The sequence below is a fragment of the Pogoniulus pusillus genome, chromosome 5 (assembly GCF_015220805.1).
Source record: "Pogoniulus pusillus isolate bPogPus1 chromosome 5, bPogPus1.pri, whole genome shotgun sequence".
Taxonomy (NCBI): domain Eukaryota; kingdom Metazoa; phylum Chordata; class Aves; order Piciformes; family Lybiidae; genus Pogoniulus; species Pogoniulus pusillus.
This window is the reverse complement of record NC_087268.1, coordinates 26,356,173-26,379,895: the sequence shown is the minus strand read 5'-3', so window position 1 is coordinate 26,379,895 and position 23,723 is coordinate 26,356,173. Positions and strand designations below refer to the sequence as shown.

General features: G+C 42.4%; 1 protein-coding gene across 1 annotated transcript; it reads right to left on the bottom strand.

The window, feature by feature from the left end:
* Positions 1–149: 149 nt before the first annotated feature.
* Positions 150–17,332, bottom strand: CNOT11 (CCR4-NOT transcription complex subunit 11). Its single transcript, XM_064143601.1, has 7 exons — positions 16,903–17,332; positions 15,962–16,126; positions 12,012–12,164; positions 11,221–11,423; positions 10,415–10,617; positions 5,683–5,779; positions 150–500 (listed from the first exon to the last, which is right to left on the bottom strand). Exons 1-7 carry the CDS (start codon positions 17,315–17,317, stop codon positions 303–305), a joined length of 1,434 nt encoding a protein of 477 aa, XP_063999671.1. The 5' UTR covers positions 17,318–17,332; the 3' UTR covers positions 150–302.
* Between the last annotated feature and the right edge of the window lie 6,391 nt (positions 17,333–23,723).

Genomic DNA, 23,723 nt, shown 5'->3' with positions numbered 1-23,723 from the left:
ATGGGGAGGTACAACTTACATTATCTATGGAATTAGAACCAGTAGTTGCAATATAAGCATACTGATACACTCATACTGGTTTTGACTGTGGGTTAAACTCCCTGCGTCTCATGTGTTAAGACCTAACATATTTCACAACCTTGAGCATGTTTATCAGAAAAATCATTTATTTCTGAAATGCATAAAATGATATTTATAATGTATAACATCATTAGTCTAGTGACTGAAGTTTAAAATATACAGCTAATTGGTATAGAATACTGGAAGGCTGGGTTTTGGGGCCAGTGATGCAGTGTTTCACTTTATTTTGATGGTTTTGTCTCTGATGGATTTTCTCCAGTGTCCAGTGTCTTCAGCAACCTGAAGAGGCCAGCTGCTTCTCGTATCCGACTGAACTCGATGCAAAATGCTTGCACTTCTATAAACAAGTCCTGTACATTGATAATTTTGTTTCTGATTAAAGACTGAAGAAAGACACAAACAAGACGTACCAGGCGGTTCTGAAACAGAAAAGAGAAGGTTTCATGATTCAAATGTCTGTTTGCAGCCATGGCAGTTAAAGCACAACTGGCCCTCAGCAGTACAATGGGCACTTCGGGAGCAATTTAACTTCAGCAGTAATCTTGTTCCCAAGCTTTGTAGATGCAGTCTCTACATACTACTGTGGTATCTAACTGCTGTGTCCACTACTGTGGACTCCTCTGCTTTAATCTTGAGAAAGCTCCTACACCCAAAAGTAATCCCATGCACAAACAAAGCTCCACACCTACCTCTGTACTGTACTAATTTATTGTGTAATCTCTGGTCTCACTTAGTCTTACTTTCCACAATGACACCGTAAAGAAAAATGAACAAGCTTAATCTCTCAATATTCCCTAGTTTACACATTATTAAGGCACTCCCCAAATAGGAAGTAACAACAGACCTGACCCCAGATTTGCTTTGTTGGAAGTGCTCCACTACTGAATTAGCACATGACCCACTTAACTCTGTCTTGGAAGGAAAGACAGTAGCAGGGCTACCAAACCCAAGAACGTCGCAAGAGCTCATAGCTCATTTCCCAGCTGATCCAGTGAAGACATGATCTTGGAAGTGGTCCTGCTTGGAGCACACTGGCAGTTGTTAAGACACCCAGCAGTTGCCGCAGGCAGATCTAGTTGCTAACTGTCAGCTTCATATAAAATGCATTTTTCCTCGACAAAAGCAGATCTTACTTTGTCATTGGAGTGGTCTCACGCGGCACATTGTGACACAGCTTTGTGCTCAACTCTTTTCCAAAAGCAACTATATCAATGAATGATGTTTATCAGACAGAACTGACAAACCTTGATAGATTCAGTGTCCAAAGTATTTCATATTATTTGACACTGAAAAGAAGCTATCCACTGTTTTCACAGGAACTCAGTAATGCAAAATTTCTGCTGTATACCAAAGGAATTCAGAAACCGAACAGAGAATTTCCTTCAATCAAAAGGCAGCACATGAGGACATGATAACTAACACTGAAACTTGGTGGGATGAATACAACTGGAGTACAGCTATTGATGGCTACAGGCTGGCCAGAAGTGACAGATGAGGAAGGAGGGATGAAGGCACTGCCCTTTATGTCACAAAATGGATAGAGTGTAAAGAACTCTGAAGAACTGCCATGAACAGGTCAAAAGCTTATGGATAAGAATTAGACAAAGGCAACCACAGGCCACCTGATCAAGGAGAGTCCACTGATGGAGCCTTCCTACTCCAGGTACAGAAGAATTCTTGCTCACAAGTTCTTGGCCTGCTGTGAGACTTCAGTTACCGCAACATCTACAGGAAAAATGGCAAGCTGTAGGCAACCAGAGGGCTCCTGAAGTGCCTCAATGATAATTTCCTGAGCCAGATAACATACAGCCCTACCCAAGGGAATGCAGTACTGGTCTAGATGGTCATCAAATGCAAGTAAATTCATCAGTGATTAAAAACTGAGGGCAGCCTGGGCTCCAGTGATCACACACTGGTGGAGTTGCAATCCTAAGGGATATAGGTCAGGCAAGGAGTATAGTCAGGTCTCTAAATTTTAGGAAAGCAAGCTTCCAGCTCCCTAGGAAGTCAGTCAGTAGGATCCCATGGGAAAGGATCCCCAGGGACAGGGGAACTGAGCTGGCAGATCTTTAAGGACATTTTCTTTAGAGCACAAGGACCTCTAAATCCCTGTGCGTAAGACATCACACAAGGAAGTGAGAGACTAGTATGGCTGAATAGAGACCTGCTCACCAAAATAAAGACCAAGAGGGAACTCCAGAGACAGTGGAAGCAGGAACAGATAGCCTGGGAGGAGTACAGGAACATCACCTAGTTGTGTAGGGATGAGGTCAAGAAGTGTAAGGTACAACTGGAGCTGAACCTGGCAAGGGATACAAAGAACAAGAAGGGCTTCTACAGGTACATCACCCAGCAAAGAAAGGTTAAAGAAAGCATTCCTCCTTGGAGGAGTGAGAACAGAGATGGAGTGAACAGATGAGGAGGCTGAGGTACTCAACTTTTTTCCTCAGCCCTCACTGTTAATTTTGCTCTGTCCCCCTCCTGAATCCATGAACCAATAGGTGCAGATCAGCAGGCTAAAGTCCCTCCCACCATAAAGGAAGATCAAGTTCAGGACCACCTGAGGAACCAGAACATACAGAAATCTATGTGACCCAATGAGATGCATTTCAGAGATCTGAAGGAATTGGCTGATGTAGTTGCAAGGACACTCTACGTGGTATTTGAAAAGTCCTAGCAGTCAGGTGAAGTTCCCAGTGACTGGAAGAAGGGAAATGTTACACCCACCTATATAAAGGGTGAAAAAAGAGGATCTTGAAAACTACCAACCTGTCAGCCTCACCTCTGGGAGATGAGGTGCCCAGTAAGATCATGGAACAGATCCTCTTGGAAGCTATAGTGGATCACACAGAGGACACGGAGGTAATTCAAGATAGCCAACATGGCTTCACCAAGGGCAAGTCCTGCCTGAGCAACCTAGTGGCTTTCTACAATGGTGTAACTGTATCAGTGGACAAGGAAAGACCCACAGATGCCATCTGTCCAAACTTCTGTCAAGCCTTTGACACAGTCCTCCACAACAGCCTTCTCTCTAGAGAGATACGGAATTGATAGTCAGACTGTCCAGTGGACAAGGAATTGGTTGGATGATCACATCCAAAGGGTAGTAGTTGACAGCTCAATATCCAAGTGAAGACGGGTGACAAGTGGTGCCCCTCAGGGGTCCATACTGGGACCACTGCTGTTCAGTATCTTCATCAATGACACAGACCAAGATTGAGTGCACCTTCAGCAAGTCTGTAGATGATACCAAGCTGAGTGGTACAGTTGGTATGACTGAAGGACGGGATGCCATTCAGAGGGATCTGGACAGGCTGGAGAAGTGGGCTGAGGAGAATCTCACAAGGTTCATTCAAGAAGGCGAAGTGCAAGGTCCTGCACCTAGGTCAGAGCAACTGTCGCTATCAGTATAAGCTAGGAGATGATGAAATTGTGAGCAGCCCTGCAGAAAAGAACTTGGGGGTACTGGTTGATGAGAAGCTGGACATGAACCAGTGATGTGCACTCACAGCCCAGAAAGCAAACCACATTCTGGCCTGTATCAAAAGAAGCACGGCCAGCAAATTAGGAGAGGTGATTTTGCCACTACTCTGCTCTAGTGAGACCTCACCTGGAGTACTGTGCCCAGCCATAGGGCTCCCAACACAAGAGACATGAACGTGCTGGAGTGGGTCCAGAGGAGGGCTACCACAATGATCAGAGGGCTTGAGCACCTCTCCTACAAAGACAGGCTGAAAGATTTGGGAATATTCAACCTGGAGAAGAGAAGGCTCTGGGAAGACCTAATAACTACATTTCACTATCTGAAGGAAGGCTGGGGAGGGACTGTTTAAAACAGTTCGTAGTGACAGGATGAAGGGCAGTCATTTTAAACTGTAGCAGGGTAGGTTTAGGTTGGACACTAGGAAGATGTTCTTTACAGTAAGAGTGGTAAAATGCTGCAACAGGTTGCCCAGGGATGCGGTTGAGGCCCTGTAATTGGAGACATTCAAGATCGGACTTGACATAGCCCTGCGCAGCCTGATTTAGCTGGAGGTGTCCTGCTTACTGCAGGGGGATTGGACGAGACAACCTTTGAAGGTCCCTTCCAACCCAATGCAATCTGTGAATCTGAGTGTTTTCTCTTAGTTACAAGATTAATAATTAAGGAATATGAAACTGAGAACACAGGTGCCAAGCCAAGACACTGACTGACTCCCAGTCTCTGAAGATCATGTCTTTCATTTGCAGTAGGAGTGGTTTTGTACCAGGCTTTTCAGACAAAACATCTTGTGTCTCAGCTGCTGTGAAGCTTCTCAGGCAATAACAGCAAATGCTGGCTCTCACAAGCTTTGCATGCTACTTGGCGTTCACTATGTGTTCCTTGGCCTTCTGTCCTTTTTTGTCCTATGTGCCTGAAGCACAGCTGCTGCATGCATTCAGCAGCTCCTCCGAGCACAGTGAACTACTCTGTGGGTATATTCTCAGCTGCAGCCAAGGTCTGCTGTTATTTTGCTATTCTGCTCCCAAATGTAATAGGCACAGCTATTCAGCAGAGCCCCAAACCAGAGAGGCAGCAGCCACAAAAAGATAACAAATAGTCATCACCTGGAAGGATACTGAGAACACAACAAGAAGGGGTTTATACTGCTATCTAAAACCACATTGCAGCCCTATCCTGTGTACTGCATGCAATTTATCTCTGCAGCTTAAGGATGTAGCAGGGCTAGAGAAGACACCATAGAAGGACACACACAAAAACCCAAAAAACAAGCCTAAGGGAAAGGAACAGCTGCCTTCTTTCAAGGGACTAAAGAAGTCATAGCCTTTCAGCACTAAGAGGACAAAGCCAAGGCAGGACTTGGTCAATATTCACAGAACCTTGAGTAAACTGAATACAAAGCTGGTTTTCACTAATGACATATTCAAGAAAACAAGTTCTGCTGGATGTTTAGTGAGGCCAATAGATCACTTTAGGATACAGGAAGTACCTCACACAGCATGTAGACAACATTGTATGCCAGAAGTGCAGAAACCTCTCCAGGGGCAAAAAGATCCATGAAGTGGTTGCAACTTGTATGCTGGTACCGATGAAGTATGACAAGCTTGGGAAGCAGAGAGTATGGTGTTAGGAAGAGAGAAAACGAGGCCTTTTTTTTTAGGTCTGTAAGGAAATCTGCAAGCTGTTGTAGGTCATGATTGAGGACAAGATTTGTAACATCACCTCAGAGGTCTGAAAGTGATGGATCACTTGTGCAGAAAAGAAACTCGAAGCTTAAAACTACGCAGAAGGCAAACAACTAATACTAGGGGTGAAGAAATGGCACAGTGAGTGACATGAGGATCTGAGTCACGTGAAACTGCAGTTTTGCCAGAGATAAGTACATTATGCCTGCAGAAAAACAGAACAGTAATGACCTGTGAAGCTTTGTAAAGAGGTAAAGAAACATCTGCTAAACACCACAAAAACCGCACTGTGTCTTAGAAAAAAATAAAGTGCCTCTGAAATAAAGAAGTGCTAAGACAGAGTAACTTAATGCCATCAGCCTTATAAAAGCTCAGCACGTTATACAGAGCAAAATGTGACACCCTTTTCCCAAACCAATTTACTGAAGTACTCACCTGCATATATTTGTCTTTTATCTGTTCACAGGTGGAGATACAATTGGAGATATAAAGATGAATAAATTCAGGTGGGAGATCAACTGCAGTAGTAAGCCTGTTCAAAATAAACATATCCAGTGGTTTATGAAGCTGGAACTGTAGCAATTCCATTGCAAAACAGAAGATGAAATAGGTTGGCTTCTACTGTATTTACAAGGTCTTGTAATGACAGGATGAGGAGTAATGGGTTTAAACTGGAAGAAGGGAGATTCAAACTAAATGTTAGGAAGAAGCTCTTTACAGTGAGGTGTGGTGAGACACTGGAACAGGTTGCCCACAGGAGGCTGTGGATGCTCCTTCCCAGGAGGTGTTCAAGGCCAGGCTGGATGAGGCCTTGAGCGACTTGTTCCAGTGGGAGGTGTCCCTGCCTATGGCAGGGGGTTGAAACTAGATGATCTTTGAGGTCACTTCCAACATAAACTATTCTATGATTCTGTATTGAACACACATACAAACATTTGCTATGCCATACATAGATGAGTCTATAATAGTAGTTTCCAGTTTTTGGTGAAGCCCCTATGCTGTCCAAGTACCAAGATTCTTCTGCAGTAAGCACTGCAATGGCATTTTGCTTATTTATATTTGAACTTCAGGTACAGAATCTAGATGGGTGAAGTCCTTCCTTCAGGATAAAACCAGAATTTCCTTGTTATGGCAAAAGATGAGTTGGCTTAATTCCTTCAGATACAAAGTCTAGGCCTAGAAACTGGAACAATATGAATGAGACTAGATGAAAACAACTAGAGATGAATGATGCACAACAACCTCAGAAGCTTCTCTTGCTACAGGAGAATTGGAGAACTGTTGCAACAAACAAATGGTGTTAGTGTATTTTTAAGGCTTAAAAGCAAAGCACACCTATTTGTGGTTTAACAATACTGAATTTGAATTGCCATTGTTTCTGTATTCAAAAAGCAGGACAGCTCTTGTAAGGTAACAGCATACACTAAATAGAACTGCCATAGAGTTTCAACTGAATTTAACAAGAGCAACTCTAACCAGTCTTGTCTCAAGTACTGAAATGGGAGAAAAACAGTGCAAGTTTTTTGACATTACAGCTTCAACTTCTTATTTCATGCTAAAAAAAAATTAAAAATAATCAGTGTCTCCATATTTGCACAGATGATTACTTGGCAGTTTCCAAATGAGTTGTTCAGTGGTAGTTCTGCTGTGGGAGAAGAACGCTTGACTGGTGTTGCTCTATCCTGGACAGGAGTAAAGGCTCTTTTCTTACCACCATTTGTCCATGTTTTGATCATTAGCCCAACTACAGGGCTGTAACTGCTCCAACTATGTTGAGAAACGTTTGGTGGAGCGCTATGGGAAGATGACTCTGTTCACCAATATGGTTAGATGGTCAAATCCACTTTATTTCTGTGATACAGTGACTTATATGCACTGCTAGCAAGAGGCGTGCTCCACCAAGATTGGTTACAGTCAGAGGGTCCAGAGTTACATGTAAGGTGTGCATAGGTTAACTTATCATAACATTCTAAGGGTCAGCCTCCATCACCACCCACTCCAGCCCCTTTGGTTATCTAGTCTCTGCCCACTGCAGCTGTGTGTGGGGTGCTCAGCTGTTTAGCTCGGTTTCCTGAGCTAACTGGGATCCAAGGACGTTCCCAGCATGGGTTGCTCATGTTTATCAATTCTTGTGTGCTGTGCTAACAAGAATTTCTCCAACACAACTACACCAGTAGAGAGGAATTTGTTTCAAAAATGTTTCTTTCTTCAAATGATATTCAAGTGGCAACTCAACTCTGCTGCAGAGACCCCTGGAGAGGGTTTATTCAGTAGTTCACATTCCATAATTGCAACAAAACAGGAGAAAAAGTGGGAGAGCTGTACCTTTGTGGGGATCAGCTGTCTGAGAAATTTTCCCACTGAAAAGGCTCGCATTCTCTTATGAAAATGGGTTGTACCTACACACAGAAGTTGTTCCAAATGAAGATGGGGCAGGAACATCAAGTAGGATTGCTATTTAACAATCCCACCTTTTGTTCACCTAAGCTACATCAGGAATGCAAGCTGTGTTTAAGCAGATTAGCTGCATGGCGTTAACATTTTGTGGAGGATTCCCAAAATAACTGCTTTTTGTTCCACTTGAGTCTTCTATCTTCCACACGAGCATACCTCAAGGATCAAAATTAACACTTCCTAATAAAAAACAACTGCTACCTCAGCTGAAAGAGAAGACAAAGCAGAGATGCCAACCTTAACAATTCTACAGTAATTGTGAATTCTTCTTCAGCAATGACTGGACGGTGACCCATTAGAGGGAGTGACAGTCACTACACTCACAAACCCATGCAAAAATCACAGAATCATGAAACTGTCAGGGTTGGAAGGGACCTCAAAGATCATCCAGTTCCTACCCCTCTGTCACGGGCAGGGACGCCTCACACTAGATTAGGTTGCTCAGAGCCACATCCAGCCTGGCCTTAATTTCCAGGGATGGGGCTTCCACCATGTCCCTGGGCAACCTGTCCCACTCTCTCACCACCATCAAGGTGAATAATTTTTTCCTAACATCCAGTTTGAATCTACCAATCTCTAGTTTTGATCCATTCCTCCATGTCCTATCACTATCTCATATCCTAAAATGTCCCTCCATCAGCTTTCCCTTCAGATACTGGAAGGCCACAATAAGGTCTCCTTGGAGCCTTCTCTTCTCCAGACGGAATAACCCCAACTTTGTCAGCCTGTCCTCATAGAAGAGGTGCTCAAAAATGACTAATTACAGTACATGTAAGTAGTTCTTAGTGAAGTTTATATATTAACAAGGAACCTGATGCCTGAATATTCTAAATTGCCATGACAGACTGCCTTAAGTGAAAACCATTTTGAATGCTGCTTTGAGCTAAACGTATCAGATTGATACAATGATTTTCTATTGTGAACTCCACAACACAGTATGTGTTTTCCCATTCTTTTCCAAGTAGAATCATTCTCCTGATACTAGGGCAAACCAGTATTTCCTTTGAATAAGCCTCTCCATTTTTGAAGCAGGGGCTGAAAGATGAACTAGCCTAGCACCTCTGTAAGAAATGTGCTTTTAATCATGACTCATATGGTGAAATATCACACACTAGAAATAAATTCATTTTATAATTGTTTTAATTAATACATATAAAAGTGTAAATCAATATAAAATGTAATATATATGTCTCTACCATCATATCCTTCTTCTGGGAAATTGTGGAGGTTTTCCCTGTTAATTTGTAGTTTTGCTACTACTACTAAGGATATGTTAATATTACAGTAGTATTTTAAAATAGTACTGCTATAAGAAGGAACAAAACATTTGGCAGAGTTCTCTGAACATAGCACTGAATACGTGTGAGAGGTTCAATTCCTTATGACCAACTCACAACAAACCACACAGATTCAGTCTGGACTAAACTGAGGTTTTTGCTTTAACTCCAGGCATCACTTGGGGAAACCATAAAGCAAAGTCTTTATAAAAGAAACAGACAAAACCAATCCAGTAGTCAAAGAAAGCAACAGATCCACATCTCCTCTGCGGGAGTATGAGAGCACACTGTATTATCATTAAAAATGATTTTAAAAGCAAAACCAAACAGCATAGAGAAACTGAAAAGGGACTGACTGTTTTCCTTCACGTCTTCCGTTTGTTACTATTGGTAGCTTTTGCAATGCATCCAAATGAAGCCCTGTGGCAAGTCTCATAATCACTTAATTGTCCAGTCATTTATTTTACATACTTAAGGAAAAAGATTCGGATTCACAAATAACAGGTTCAAAGGGACCCTCAAAAGTCTCTTGTCCAACACCTCTGCAGTGAGAAGGGACACCTCCAACTATAGCAGGCTGCCATCAAGTCTGACCTTAGAATCAAAAAATGACAGAATTGGCAGGGCTGGAAAGGACTCCAAGAATCATCTAGCTCCAACCTTCTTGACGTGGGCAGAGACACCTCACACTAGATCAAGTTGCACAGAGCCTCATCCAGCCTGGCCTTAAAAACTTCCAGGCATGGGGTTTCCACCACCTCCCAGGGCAACCTGTTCCAGTGTCTCACCACCTTCATGGTGAATAGCTTCTTCCTAACATCCCATCTGAATCTACCCACTTGCAGTTTTGCTTCATCTCCCCATGTCCTATCACTACTTGACATCCTGAAATGTTCCTCACCAGCTTTCCTGTAGGCACCCTTAAGATACTAGAAGGCCACAATAAGGTCTCCACACTGAACAGTCCAAATTCTATCAGTCGTGATGTTCTCATAAGAGAGGTGCTCCAGCCCTCTGATCATCCTCATGACCCTTCTCTGGACACACTCCAGCACACCTGTATCTTTCTTGTAATAGAGACTCTGGAACTGGACACCGTACTTGACGTGGGGGTCTCACCAGAGTGGGGTAGAGGGGGGAAATCACCTTCCTTGACCTGCTGGCTATGCTACTCTTGATGCAGCTCAGGATACAGCTGTCTTTCTGGAATGCATGTGCACACTGGTGGCTCCTATCGAGCTTCTCATCCACCAGTACCCCCAAGTCCTTTTGTTCAGGACTGCTCTCAAGCCAGGCACTGCCCAGTCTGAGACTGCCCTGACCCAGATGCAGCATCTTGCACTTGGTCTTGTTGAACCTCATGAGGGGCTCACCTCTCCAGCCTATCAAGGTCCCTCTGGATGAATCCCTTCCCTCCAGTGTGAGAAAGTACTCACCGATTTACAACTTCCATTGAATGCAGAGACATGTCCATGTTGACCAAGACAGAAAAGTACTCTGTTATCTGGCTGGACTGCATCAGTTTCAGCAACATTTCTATAGCTACTAAAGGATTGTTTTCAACCAGGTCTGGCAATTTGGCAGGAGTCAGACCAATATGGTAAACAAGTTTGGGGTCCTTTTCCAGTTCTCCAAGCAGCTGTAGAAGGGAAAAAAAAAAGGAATGAGTTTTTTTTTAACTATTTTCATTATTGCTTGAAGAAACTGCTATAACACATCTAAGCTACAGGAGAGTAATAGATTTAGGTATCTCTACTGAAAGGCACTGAAGGTATACTTTAAAATGTCTGTGTAAAGGCAACCTCAATTTCAAGTTTATTGTGGTCAGAAAAAGTTCTCCAGATAAAAGATCTTTTGTAGTGTTAGCATGATTATCAAAAAAACCCCCATGAAATCAGGGGTAATACTATGAAATTGAGGAAAAAAATGGTGTTGGCATTTCCAAAATAATTACTTATTGAAGCTTCTGCAGAATCATGAACAACTTTGTTGTAAGAAGAATTTTTCATATGGAACAATACTGGTGCCTTTTATAGATCAACTCTAACTAGGTCCAGTCGATGCTACAATGTTTAATAAAGATTTCTTCTTCATTCCAAGATAAAAAACACTTCCACTTCTTACAGTTTAGTCCTGGGTATTTGTGGAGACCAAACACAGATCAATTAAAGGGTGACAATACAGAAGTTTATAGACAGTTTATTAGAAAATCATTTCAGACAGAAAAATGCATGACACTTACCTGTGTTTGCTGTGGGGAGGTCAAGGGACTTTTAAAAGCTTTTGCCATGATTCTTTTTATCTCAACTCCAGTGCTGTTCTTAACACACATTGACTTATCCCACTGAATTGTGTGATCTGGCTCTATTGGATTTAACCATGCCAATTCATCCTCACATATATGGAGTGGAGGAGGTGGTCGAATAAACTCCGGTCGAAAGTGACCTAAAATGGCAACAAAGTGACATGTTTTTTAAGCTTCAGGTATTCAATTTTACATCAGTACAGTAAGACTACTCCTGGAGCCCCCTGTTTCTTTAAGCTATTATAACACTGGGAACAGACTTATGATCTTAACTGCCACTTGGGAAAACATTTATGTCTGACTTTCAGTCATGCTGCTACATCAGCCTGTTTTTCCACCTGATTCAGATCACTATGCTACTGATTCTGTAGTAGCGGGGTTTTTTTTCCCCTGTCATAGTAAAACTGCTTTCTTGGAGGTGTTAACAGTCAATGTAGATCCTGGTGTGGGGGATGAAGATCGGAGGACCATTTCACTCAGTGTTTTGGCCAACAAGTGACATGGCTAACAGGCTGATGACAGGTTCCAGATTTTTTAAAGTCTAAAAATGTGAACACAATAGAGTGTGACCTGGAGACTGCCTAATAATGTTTTATACTGTTTTGCTCATCTTCATTCCAATTTCTTACCTTGAAAATACTTCTGAATTACATTACATTTCATCTGGGGAAGTATAATAACATAGGATGTCATGAGTTACAGAAACAAAGAGGCAAAAACCCACATACTTTCTATAGGAGGTTTCGGTCCACTCACTAAGGCTTCCGTGATCTGAGAGGCAACGGAGCTATCAAACCCGGAGTTGGAAGAATCTGGGTCAGGATCGCTGAGAATGCTGGGGAAGCTGGCCTTGCTTTGTGTTGGCAGCTCAGACTGACGTTCTGAAAGAAGGCCAGTCCATAATATTAAAGCATAAAATTGAAACAGAGATGTCTGGAATACTAAAAGTAGTGACAAACAAGCAGCTTTAGAGAAGAACTAGGTTAATAAAGCCAGATAACATCAATGTGAAATTTAGTACTGTCAGGCAGCTAGTACTCAGTGTGCCAGCTGACAGGCAAGGGACAGAGGTAGGCAGAAAAGATAAAAGAAGAAATAGAATTTAACCTGAAATGTATTCTTGGCTTTAGGCTAAGTAAGCAATGGATACAATCTACATCTAGAAGTACATTAGCAGGTTCATGTGGTACTCCTGAAAAGACTTCACATGCTCTATCTAGTTTTGCAATTGCTGCTTTCAGAGCAGTGAAGCAAAAACTCTACAGAGATTATAAACTCCCCAACAATAATGGTCATATTAAACCTGAAGTCAGCTAACTCAAAGGTATCCAACACATGTCAGAGGCACTGAATGAGCTACTTTTGCATTCATTATTAAGCTACAGTAACTAAGTGCATGTGTGGAACAAGACGGAGTTCAATGGTTATGTAATTCTGCATACACTGTCACAAAAGCAAACCCGAGAGGAGGTAAAGTGTCATTTTAAAGGCCAAATTACACAACATAAACAAACTACATAAAAATAATACTAACTTTAGCATATATAAAGCTTAAGACTTGAAGAAACAGGACAAAAAGAAACTAAAGGGCTCAATACATTGTCAGATTTTCAGGTGTTCTGTCATAATGTACCACTCCTCTGTGTCTGAACACTTAATGGTTCATCTTCTGCATTCTCTGTATACTCTTTGAGAGATTACATTTTCCATTGTTTTGTCAAAAGAACTCTCAGCAAACAAAACCCAGAAAAAAACATCATTGTTAATTTCTTTTCTGGCTTTCTGTCCTACTTACTCCAATCATTTCAGATCATGCAAATATTCTGTATTTAATGCTCAGTGAAGCAGCACAGTGGAATATATTTTCCTGTTACAGGCAACAACTAGTATACTTTTCAGTTAATTTCAAAAACACAAATTTGAAAGTTGAAGTCCCAATGAGCTAGTTTATAAAACATGTCTTCACCTTTATAAATTGTCTCCAATTCCACCTTGTGAGTACTTTCATTGAACAGAAGGGCTGATTTAACAAAGTTGTATGGGGACAAAAAAAGGAATTGGACATTTCCTTTCATTTTTTTCATTTATAGTCTAGAACTTGTTTTTATCCTCCTAATATCTTGTTAATAAAGATGTTTAATTACAGATATAAAAGTTAGTGTCCTTCAAGTCATAAATGTTATAAGTCTGCATGAGTCCTTAGTCCTGTGCATTGCAGGCCCAAAGCCCACCCTCACTGCTTCATGAATTAGGCCCTGATTAACAGTTTACAGTAAGCAGAAGCAAAAATTAGAACATGGTGGTTTAACAGGAAAAACAATTAAACTAAAAAAAAAAAAAAAAAAAAAAATCTGAAAACAACAACTTAAATTTCCTCCTGGAGATTTTTTTTTTCTTTCTTACAGGTAAAAAGAAATTCTATTCAATTCTTAAAGGAAAGCTCTATGATGTATTGCAAACTTTAATACAGGTCAATTACTTTCAGATCAAATAAGCATCAGCAGACAAACAGGAGCCCTTTCCCAGAAAACCCATCCCAGAAAATGTTTTTGATATGGTAACACACCAATAAAACCAAGTTATAGGGAGAGATCAAGGCTTGAATGAACTTTCTGTAGATCACAAGGAGAAGAGATGAAAACGTTTTTTAATATTCATTCCCAATAATTCTCTATTCAAACATTCTGAGTGTTTTGTTGTTGTTATTGTTACTGGGTTTTTTTGAGGGGAGAAAACCTAAAAAATAACAAAGAAAACCAGGACTAGAAAAGCCACCTACAGCAGCAAGTGAATCATCACAACGAATTCGACTTCATAAAACAAGCCAAGTAATTTTTTACTACCTTTACATTAAAAAAAAGGGGGATAGGTACACCTCTAGAAAGAAGTGCAATGCATTCTAAATTATTTTATTTGAATGTACAGGTGTATTTTAAGGCAAATCAAAATGATGCTGCTCTTAAATAGTCCTGCATTCATCTCAGGGACCACAAATTAGAAGGACCTCCACGTCTCAGAACTCCTGTTTGTGAAATGTGGAGAGGAAAGAGCATAAAGGCAACACTGCAAACTTTGTATCTTGGGATCTGTACCACTCTGCACTGGATTCACCCTACGTATTGAATCACTGGGGGAAATACACTGAAGACTTGTGAAAAATTCAACAGATATTCCAAAATATGACAGTCATGAAGCAAGACAGTATTAAAATGAGCAAAAGAATTATCTCCTAAGAAAGTGAAAAGAAACCAAACATTTCTTCTGGTAGGTCCCTAGAAGAAGCTTGAGAAAGACAGCATAAAGAGTTTTCAGATGCAGCCTGTTTCGTTAGCTCCTACAACTGCTCACAGCCAACTAATGATGTGCATTAGCTTGATTATGCAAGTAATACAAGCACATCTTACAGGATCAAATTTTGCAAAGCACCATTAATGACTTTGGACTGTACTTTTACCCTTTTAGGAGACACCAATGATTTAATCAAAATATGTGGCCTAGAGTACTCATCCATACAACTACAGTTGGGATCCTCTGCATGTTTCACTTTTAATGAGAATAAAAAAAAATTGTTCAGAAGGCAAACACAGCCCCAAAAAGAAAATAAACACAAGTAAAAAGCCTCCAAGGCTTCTTTAAGGCATCACATATACCTTACACTAAAAAATAAAAAAAATAAAAAAAATCACAGGTTACCTGGAGTTTCACAAAATTTGTATTTGCTAAAGTATTCTAGAAAACACAAAGAGAATGAACAGTGCAAGAAGCAGAAGGGTTTGTCTTGCCCATTAAGGTGGGTTAGGGTATTTGATTTGCATTTTTGAAAGATCCCAATCTGGCAACAGTAGCTAAGTGGCTACAGAGGACATCTGTACATTGTGAACAAGGGACAGTATACCATAGCATAACAAATTGCTGATATAGCTTTAGGATTGAGAAAGTCTAGATAGTGTCCAGATTCAGAGGCATACTGTACAGATACAGAAGCGAGACAGTCAGTTTTCAAGCAAATAGATCCATTTGCACATACCTAGAAAAAAATACTATTTTTGGTGCTCAAACTGGATCCTTGTTCCAAATATTTTCTATTTCAGCATTACCTCCAGATATGACTCATCAGTCAATGTGATCAATTATACTCCTGCTCCTTTTCTCCTGTCAAAGGATAAGCATCGCATTCCTTTTCTATTCAATCTAGTAAGAGTAGACCACCTTTCCACTCTTGAGCTAATGCTGTGAGATCTGACTTCGATTATATTTTTGGTTTTATAAAGAATAGTAGCCAATTTTCCAGGTACAGTTGAAGTGACAGAATGACAGTTAAGCTTGTTCTCACACTAGAAATACTGCAGAGTAAAAAAAGGATATAAATACACACACAAAACCCAAGCCAACCAAGCACCAGCACAAAACCCCTATCTTTCTCTCCTTGCAAAATGTTCCCATGTTTAAGGCAACAATGTAATACTTTAAAAGCTGCTTGTTAGGTACAATAAAACAGTTAGAACATAATTTCTGCTGAAAGTTTCTCTACATGCTTGGACATGAGCTTTAAGACTCTAGTGACAGTTCAATCTCTTTCATAGTTAAGATAGATAAGAGCATTTCTCAGGTAACTCATAGCCACATTACAATTACCATTTCCATTCCTAAATGAACCACAGCCACAAATTTTCCTTACCTGCTAATGCCAGTTGAAGCCCACTTATATCCACTGACTGTGCCATGTTCCCCACGTCCATAGAAGCAATCTGCCGAGGAGTCTTCTTGAACAGTTCTCTAGGGGGGGCCAACATCAGCTGAGAAAGGAAGAATTTTTCTGGAGGAGTTATGGGAGGTAAGAAGCCTGCAGAGATGCAATAAAAAACAATGCCCACTTTTTAAGACAGCAGCATTAATATTTCCATGTGCTTCACTGGGAACAAGCAGAACTAAAAAGCAAACTAATGTGGTATTTCTAGCAACATCAGTGAAGCTGACTCTTTTTGAGCACATACAAAACTGTTACCTACTCAGCTCTTAAAATGACGTGAAATTTTGGGGGTTGGGCTATAGGATCTTTAAAGGTTCCTTCCAATACAAACTGTTCTCTGAAAATACTCATACATTTTGACATATTACCTCTGATGCTAAAGTCAGTCTCAGTGGTCTCCTTACATGCTTTCCAATTTAGGCAACTGGTAAGCTATTAAACATGACCAGACAGTGCAACTCATACTGTACGTTACAGAAGTAATTTTTGTAGAAGCTGATTTGCCCATCGCTATCATGCTTCTATTTATTGGTAAAACGTATAAGGAAAAACGTTTATTCTCAAGCATTCCTGTAAGAGGTTTGTCTCGAAGCTGTAAAACTGTCAAAAGCCATCTATTACCTCCCGGTTTTGTAACGACTTTCTCCCCAATATTCCTTGCTAAGGTTCAGCCGAGTGACCTATCTGCCATCAATCCTAGAGACGCTTGCCATGAAAAACTCCCACCTCTTTTGCCTGAGGCAGAAAGCAAAAGCAAGCGGCGGGAAGCCGGGATCAGGCAGCAGTAAGGAAGCCGGTGCCCCTGCCATGTCCTCCGTCGGCAGGAGGGCAATTCTCTTGGCCTACCCGACTCTGGCGGCGGGACACACCTGAAAGCGGCGTCCGCTCCGTCTCGTCGCCGCCGCGCTCGGGCGCGGGGTTGAGGAGGTGTGCGAAGACAGCAGCGAAGGGGTTGGCGGCGAGGGGCTCGGTGCGGTACATCTCCCAGAGGAGGTAGAGGGCGGTGAGGCGCTGCGCTGGGCTGGGCAGCAGGTCGGGCTGCTGAAGCAAGAGGACGAGAACGGAGCCCAGACGGAAGTGCTCGGCCTTGCCGAAGTAGTGGTGAAAGGCGCTGGAGAGGCCCTCGAAGGTGCTGCCGCCCGCCTCCTCCGACACGATGCTCAGCAGGCTAGACAGCTCCTTCGGCGACAGGCTCATCCTGCCTCCCGGCGGCCCGCCGCCCGCCTCGCCGCCCTCCGCTCCCACTTGAGTGCCGGGCGCCGGGCTCCCCCCGCCCCCGGGCATCCGCCCCTACCCGCTGCCCGCTCCGGCTCGGCCCCACCGCTCTCCGCTTTCCCCCGCTGCCGTAACGCCGTGCGCGCCGGCTCCCGTTTGCGGCGCAGCCGTAAAGCGGCGGGGCGTTACGGCTCAGCGCCGGTGGCGACGGGCAGAGTCGCACGGCCTGTGCCTCGCAGAACAGGATTGGCCCTAGCGGCCCGGAGAGGGGCGTGGAGAGCGGGGGATTGGCAGCCGCCGCGCCGCGGCCGGGCGGCCGTTAGCACGGACGGGAGGAAGCCGTTCCTGACGGCCTTCGCGCCACCGGGCTCCCCCTAGTGGCCCCAGCAGGCGCTACGCCGCCGCTTCCACGTCCGCTGGTGCCACTCGGGATGGCGGTCAGCATTTAGCCCAGCTCCGTGCCGTGAGGGCCGCCGCCGTACTGGCCTCCCACCTGGCAGAGAGCTGTAGCTGGAGGCCAGAAAGAAGGGGCAAAGCCCCGCTCCCGGGACCCGTTGTAACTGATTTTACCTGCCCACGTGTAGGCCCACCGATTTTCTTCTGTCTTAGGTACCCTTCCTTGCCGTATTGTTTAACAACAGAACAGTTTGGCGTGGACTAGAATTTAACCCTGACCAGCAACGTGCCCCCGTGGATAAGAAAGCAAAGGGCATCTTGGGGCACATGAGGAAGAACTCGACCAGCTAGTCAAGAGAGGCTCTCCTCCACCTTAGGGTCCACTTCTGGGTCGTCCTGATTCAAGGGAATAACTTACAGGAGAGAGTCCAGAAGAGGGCCAAAGAGATGACTGGGAAAATAGAACATCTCTCTTACATGAAGGGGCTAGGTCTAGACTGGCAAGGGATTTCCTCAGTACTTACAAGTGTCTAAAGGGCAGTTGTTGAGATGATGGAGGCAAACTCTGGTGCCCAGTGTCAGAAAAAGTGACAACAGGCACAAACTAGAACAGAGGAAGTTCCATCTGAAGCAAAATGTCAAGGCTGCATTTCAGCCAGCATCCATGACAACCTTGCTGTGTGCCTGATGTTGCAAGGCAAGTGCAGTGTTCACCTCCTCCTGCAGCCTCCCTGTGACCTGCATAAAGGGCAGCATGGAGGAGGGCTGCATTCATCTGTAAGTAGTTCAGTTGAGAACTATCCACTTTGCTGATAGGGCTCTCAGCAGAGCTGAAGGACAGCAAGCCACAGCAGAGCATGTCTGGAAGTCAGGGATCTCAGTTAAGTGCAACGACCTGTTTCACAAACTTGTCTTATGGATGGGCATCTTGAGGGACAGCAACTCATGGGCACCTGAAGTAGTAGCAAGGGCATGGCCTGGAGGAAGAGCTTTCTGTGGCATGTGCTGAGAGAAGGGCTTGCAAAGTCCTAAGAGCAGACACTGTTTCTGCTTTCTAGTATCAGTACTCCTCCCAAGTCACCCATCCCAGAAGACTTTGGTTTTCTAGTTAGACATACTGGTGCAAGAGATGAGATTTGGTTTCTAAAATATAGATTTAAATCTTATGTGCTGTGTACAGACAATTCATAGGTGTGTTCCTTCATTTGCATTATTGATGAGAAAGAAACCAAGATCTGAGATGTAAAGGCTTTACATACATAAACCAATGTCAAAAATGACTGAGAGAAAAAAAAACACCCACAGGATCTGAAGCCATGAGAGGTGTGGTCTGAAAGCCCTGATGATAAGAGCAGCTTGTCACAAGCTGACTAGATCACGGTAAGAAGTCTATTTGCAAGACACACAGCTAGGATCATAAACCAGACAGAACAGGACGACAGTGAGCTTCCTGCCGTAGCCAGCCTATTCAAAGAAACAAGAGTCCTGGGAAGTTTCAGTCAATTCAGAATTCACCAACAACCACAGCAGAGACTTTACTTGCAACATTTTGGACAAAGATTAAAAGGATTGAAAATTGCTGAGGAAGAAATCCTTGTTGGGGTGAAGCAGGAGAACTTGGAAAAGCATGGACATGGTCGTGACAAGAGCTTTTCGCCTTTACTTTTGATGCATAGAGAGAAGTATCTTCAGTCAAATACTATGAAAGTCCAGTGGTTCAGAGCAGAAGAAAGTTCCTCATAATTCATTTGGATTTCTGTGTAGATAGGTAGATGAACTTGGGTAGCTGGTTCAAACACTCCATGAGAAGACATTTCAGTCTACAGAGGAGCTGAGAACATACAGGCCAGGCCAGCTTTGTCTTTCCCTCCATCTTACTGACCTGTAGAAGGACTGTAGCTTTCTGTCCCTTGTGGGGTTGAATCACTGTGATAGATTGGAAAGGTGCAGTGAAATTAGTGATTTTCAAGGTGGAAAAGACCCAAGTGCTATTTTTGAGTCTTTCTTAAACCTGCTAAAGAGACTAGGAGATATGGTTTGATAGAAGGGTGTGAAAGACACAAGAAAGTGATAACTTAAAGCAAAACTAAGTTTCCCTGAAAGGAGTGCCTGAAATTCATGCAAGTAGGTGTGACTATAGATGTCCATAATGTACACAAAGCCATAAGATGAAGTTCCTGTAGCTCAGCAACTTGTCCACAACTGATAGCAAAAGCATCCAGTAAGGGAAGCCTAGAGTGATGCTTTCTCATATGCACAGATGGCTTCTGGCAGCCTGCTCTTCAGGTACTTCCAGAGCTGAAAATTTACTGCTCATCAGTACAATTCCCAACCCCAAGAATATTTATTTTTGGTATGCATAAAACACCATGACAATGAGTTATGCAGTTTAAGAACTGTGCTGTGAAAAACAGTACTTCTTTCTCTGCTCATCATTCTGTGCATCTCTTGTGTCTTTCCACAGGTATTCCTATCTAAGGATGTGCCTCCTTCTCTGTTGTTCTCATTTTGCCACTCTTGTTCCTTTCTCTCTCTTTTCTACTTCTGCCTTCACGTTTTTGGAGTGGGACACCAAACAGCCCTCTGTGACTTCTGCAGCAGATAGGCAGTACCCAGCACTACAAAAGGAGGAGACTCCTTTCACTTCCACCTCACTGTCACTGGAGTGTTTCACTTTGCATTTATTAAATACTTTGTCACTGGCATTTAATTAATCCTCTCCAGCACCTTTCTGCCAGTTTTAGTTTTGACAGCTCCGGAATTACTTTTTTTTTTTTTTCTCCTTTCCAGGAAACGTAGTGTGATGGTTTGGGTGTGCCCCGCCCCCCCCCCCCCCCTTCAGAAATTACCCAGACTAGGCTCAGTCGGCTCTGGGAATATAAACGAAGCTATTTATTTACAGCTAGCACAATACACAGGCAGATATTTACAGTATATACATAAATATACAAGGTAAAAGGTAATACAGAAACACAACTCCCCTCACAGAAACCTGAGTCCCCAAGAGGGGCTCTCAACCACCCATGCACTTTCCCCCTGTGCCCCTCTCAACCTTACCCCAGTCCTAAAGAAGAATAGAGGTTCGGCCAAAAGGTTGAGAAGCAAAGTGGGTTAGGCCAAATGGAAGGTGAGGTTAGGGAGTAAGATGTTGCTCAGCCAGCAGTCCAAGTGAGAGAAAAATGGTGAGAGTGTTATCTAATGTTTTCATTTCTTCTTCCCAAACACCTTAACAAGACTTCTGAGGGGAGTAGACATCACCATTGTTTTCCTTTCATAGCCTGTAATCTAGTTCTTCTCACCAAAACATTCTAGCCTGCTTCAAACTAGCACACTTAGCCAAAGAAGAATGCATCTTCAGTCTCTTTATACACACACACAGCAGAGACTCCTCAGTCTCACCTTTGTGCATGCAAGTTATGGTCATTGCTGTAGTTTCTCAATACAGAAGTTGGACTTGGTGGTTTATAGTTTGTAAGAGTTTATCCATAGCCTTTTTAAAGATTGGTGTCAAACTTGCCACCCTTACTTCTTTAGTATTAATATCACTTCAATGAACAGATTGCATATTTCTCTTCATTTAGCCCCTATCCAGAGCTCCATCACCCAGTGACCACTCCCCAGCAAAGAAGGGGAATGCAGAAAAGGACAGGAGACCTGAGGGCTGAAATGAAAACAGATTTAATGGGTCAGAAAATATTGATATCAATGCCAGTATAAAGTACATAAAGTTGTACTCACCCAGCACATGCCATAGCAGATAGAACAACAGCCCCCATTACTCAGCAGACTTCTCTCTTTATAAATGAGCGTGGTATGTATGGTATGGGATACACCTGTGAGCCAGCTTGGCTCAGCTGCTCCAGCTTTTGCCTCTCCTATCTTAAGCTGGCTGACCAGAAACTGCTAACAGCCTCCATACCACGGCTGACTCTATCCCAGGAAAGCCAGGGCAAGTTTGCAGTTCAGCATCTTCATCCTTCAACTGATACCAATCTCTTGGTTGAATCACATCTAATACTGCTAGTGAATACTGACTCAATTTATGCATTTCATTTCATACCTCTTGACGCTTCCTTTCACTTTTCCCCATCAGTAAAGGTTCTTATCTGGGAATGTCTCCAAGATCCCATGTAAAGATACAAAGAGTTAATTTAGCTTTTCTTCTAATCCTTCATTGAGGATTTTGTATATTGTGGTCATCTGTTGAGCTCAGACAGGCCAGCAGATTTTCTGTGTTTGGTGTGTATTTGTTCATTTTTGGGATTAAATTTATGGTTAGAAATGAACATGCCTAAAACTGCCTTAAATTGAGGATGTTTTGCTGGATGCTAATCCACAGTTGAATAGACCTGTGGTACTTCTGTCCAGGTGGTCTTTTTTTTAGACCCTATTTATAATTCCTATTCTGAAGATAGCAGAGTGCAAAGAAGGAGCATGTTTGGGAAGAGAAAGCTGCCTCTTCTTTTCCTGTAAATGTCAGAACTGTAAGCTATTCTTGGATAATGTATTTACTGGAATAATTGATGTAGAATTGCAGAAATGGGCTTCAGAGCAATAAGAAGTTTCCCCAATGACTGAGATGCCCCCAAAAAAAATTGTATGACTCATATATGGCTAATGCAGCTATCTGAAATTATTCCATCTCAATTAAAAGGTTTATGGTCAAAGCACAAAAGCTAAGAGAAGTTTAGAAGACTTTCTAGAATGCTTCAGAATGCTTTGTAGGAAAGAAGTTTTGAAGTCACAATTATTTCAAACCCTTGCCATTTCAGGGTAGCAAAAATCTTAAAGAAGATGGGGGCAAAATACTCTTGGAAGGAGTAAATGTGATTGTGCTGCAAAAGAGTATATAACTGCATAGCGTGCTGTATTTTGTGGATATGTGAGAGCACTGGATATTCTTGGGCTCGAAACTTGGACAATGAAGAACTGAGACTGTGTGATCCTAGTGCAGACTCAAATGAAATGACTCCTCAGCCAGATTTGCTTTATGGAGTGGCTCACTTTATGCTTGAGGAGGAAGGCTGGAGCTCCACCTACCTCTATCGGGGTGGGATTCCGAGGAGGTACATCACTGCAGCACAGTCTCATGGTGTGAAGTGTTTGTTTTCTGTCTTTGCAGAACACCTCCTCTGGGAGCAGGCTGAGCATATTGAATTTCTTTTTTAGGATAGTTATTAAGTGGTCGATAAAAGTGTAAAATAAACCTGTTATTTTTTTATGTTTGGATTAGAGTAAGAAGGTCAGTAAAAGTCATGCTTGGAGTTCCTAAAGAGAGGTAAAGGGATTTTTGACTATGTTTAAGTTACTGACGCTTGTCCAGCTCTGTCCTTTGGACTCATAAATGCAAATATAGATACAGAGATTTAAGACTAAAAGTAACACAGTCTAGTTTGGCAGGTAATCCTTTGCAAATACAAATAAGCCCTCACTAATTATTTGACTGTTACTGTGTAATCGATTTAGTATTTAAATGGATACTAGGATTTTATAAATGGTAATTGTTTCTGGAAACCAAAGGAGCCCATTCAGTTTGATTTGATTTGATTTCCCAGGCTAAGGGAAAGGTGGTGCCATTTAACTGTAGAAGTTATCTTTCCTTATTTCCTTATAAACATTGATTATACTATTGTTTGCTATTGTATTTTAGATGACAGCGAAGGAGCGTAATTGCATTGTGGGCACTAGGAAAAAAACTGCTAATGAAGGATCAATAGAAAAAGCATTTGGAAGGAGAAAGAAAAAAAGTGGAAAGAAGATATGCTAAGTAGACTTGTTCTGCAACAAGTATTTGAATTTCTCCTAGCACAGAAATGGAATACTTAAGAAACAACTACCACCAACATATCTTTTATCCCACGATTCATTTGGGAAGGACACAGTGGGAATGAGTTAAATCACACAAGGTCAAAGGGTAATTAAAGCATTTCCAGATTCTTGTTTATTATCATGAGAATTCTCTCATATACAAAATTTCTTCCTGTAACAGTCTAAGTGTGTTTTAAGTAGCAGCATATCAGAAAGATGAAGGATAGGTTGTACTTTTTTATGCATCTCTTCATGTGTATCTTCCTAACTA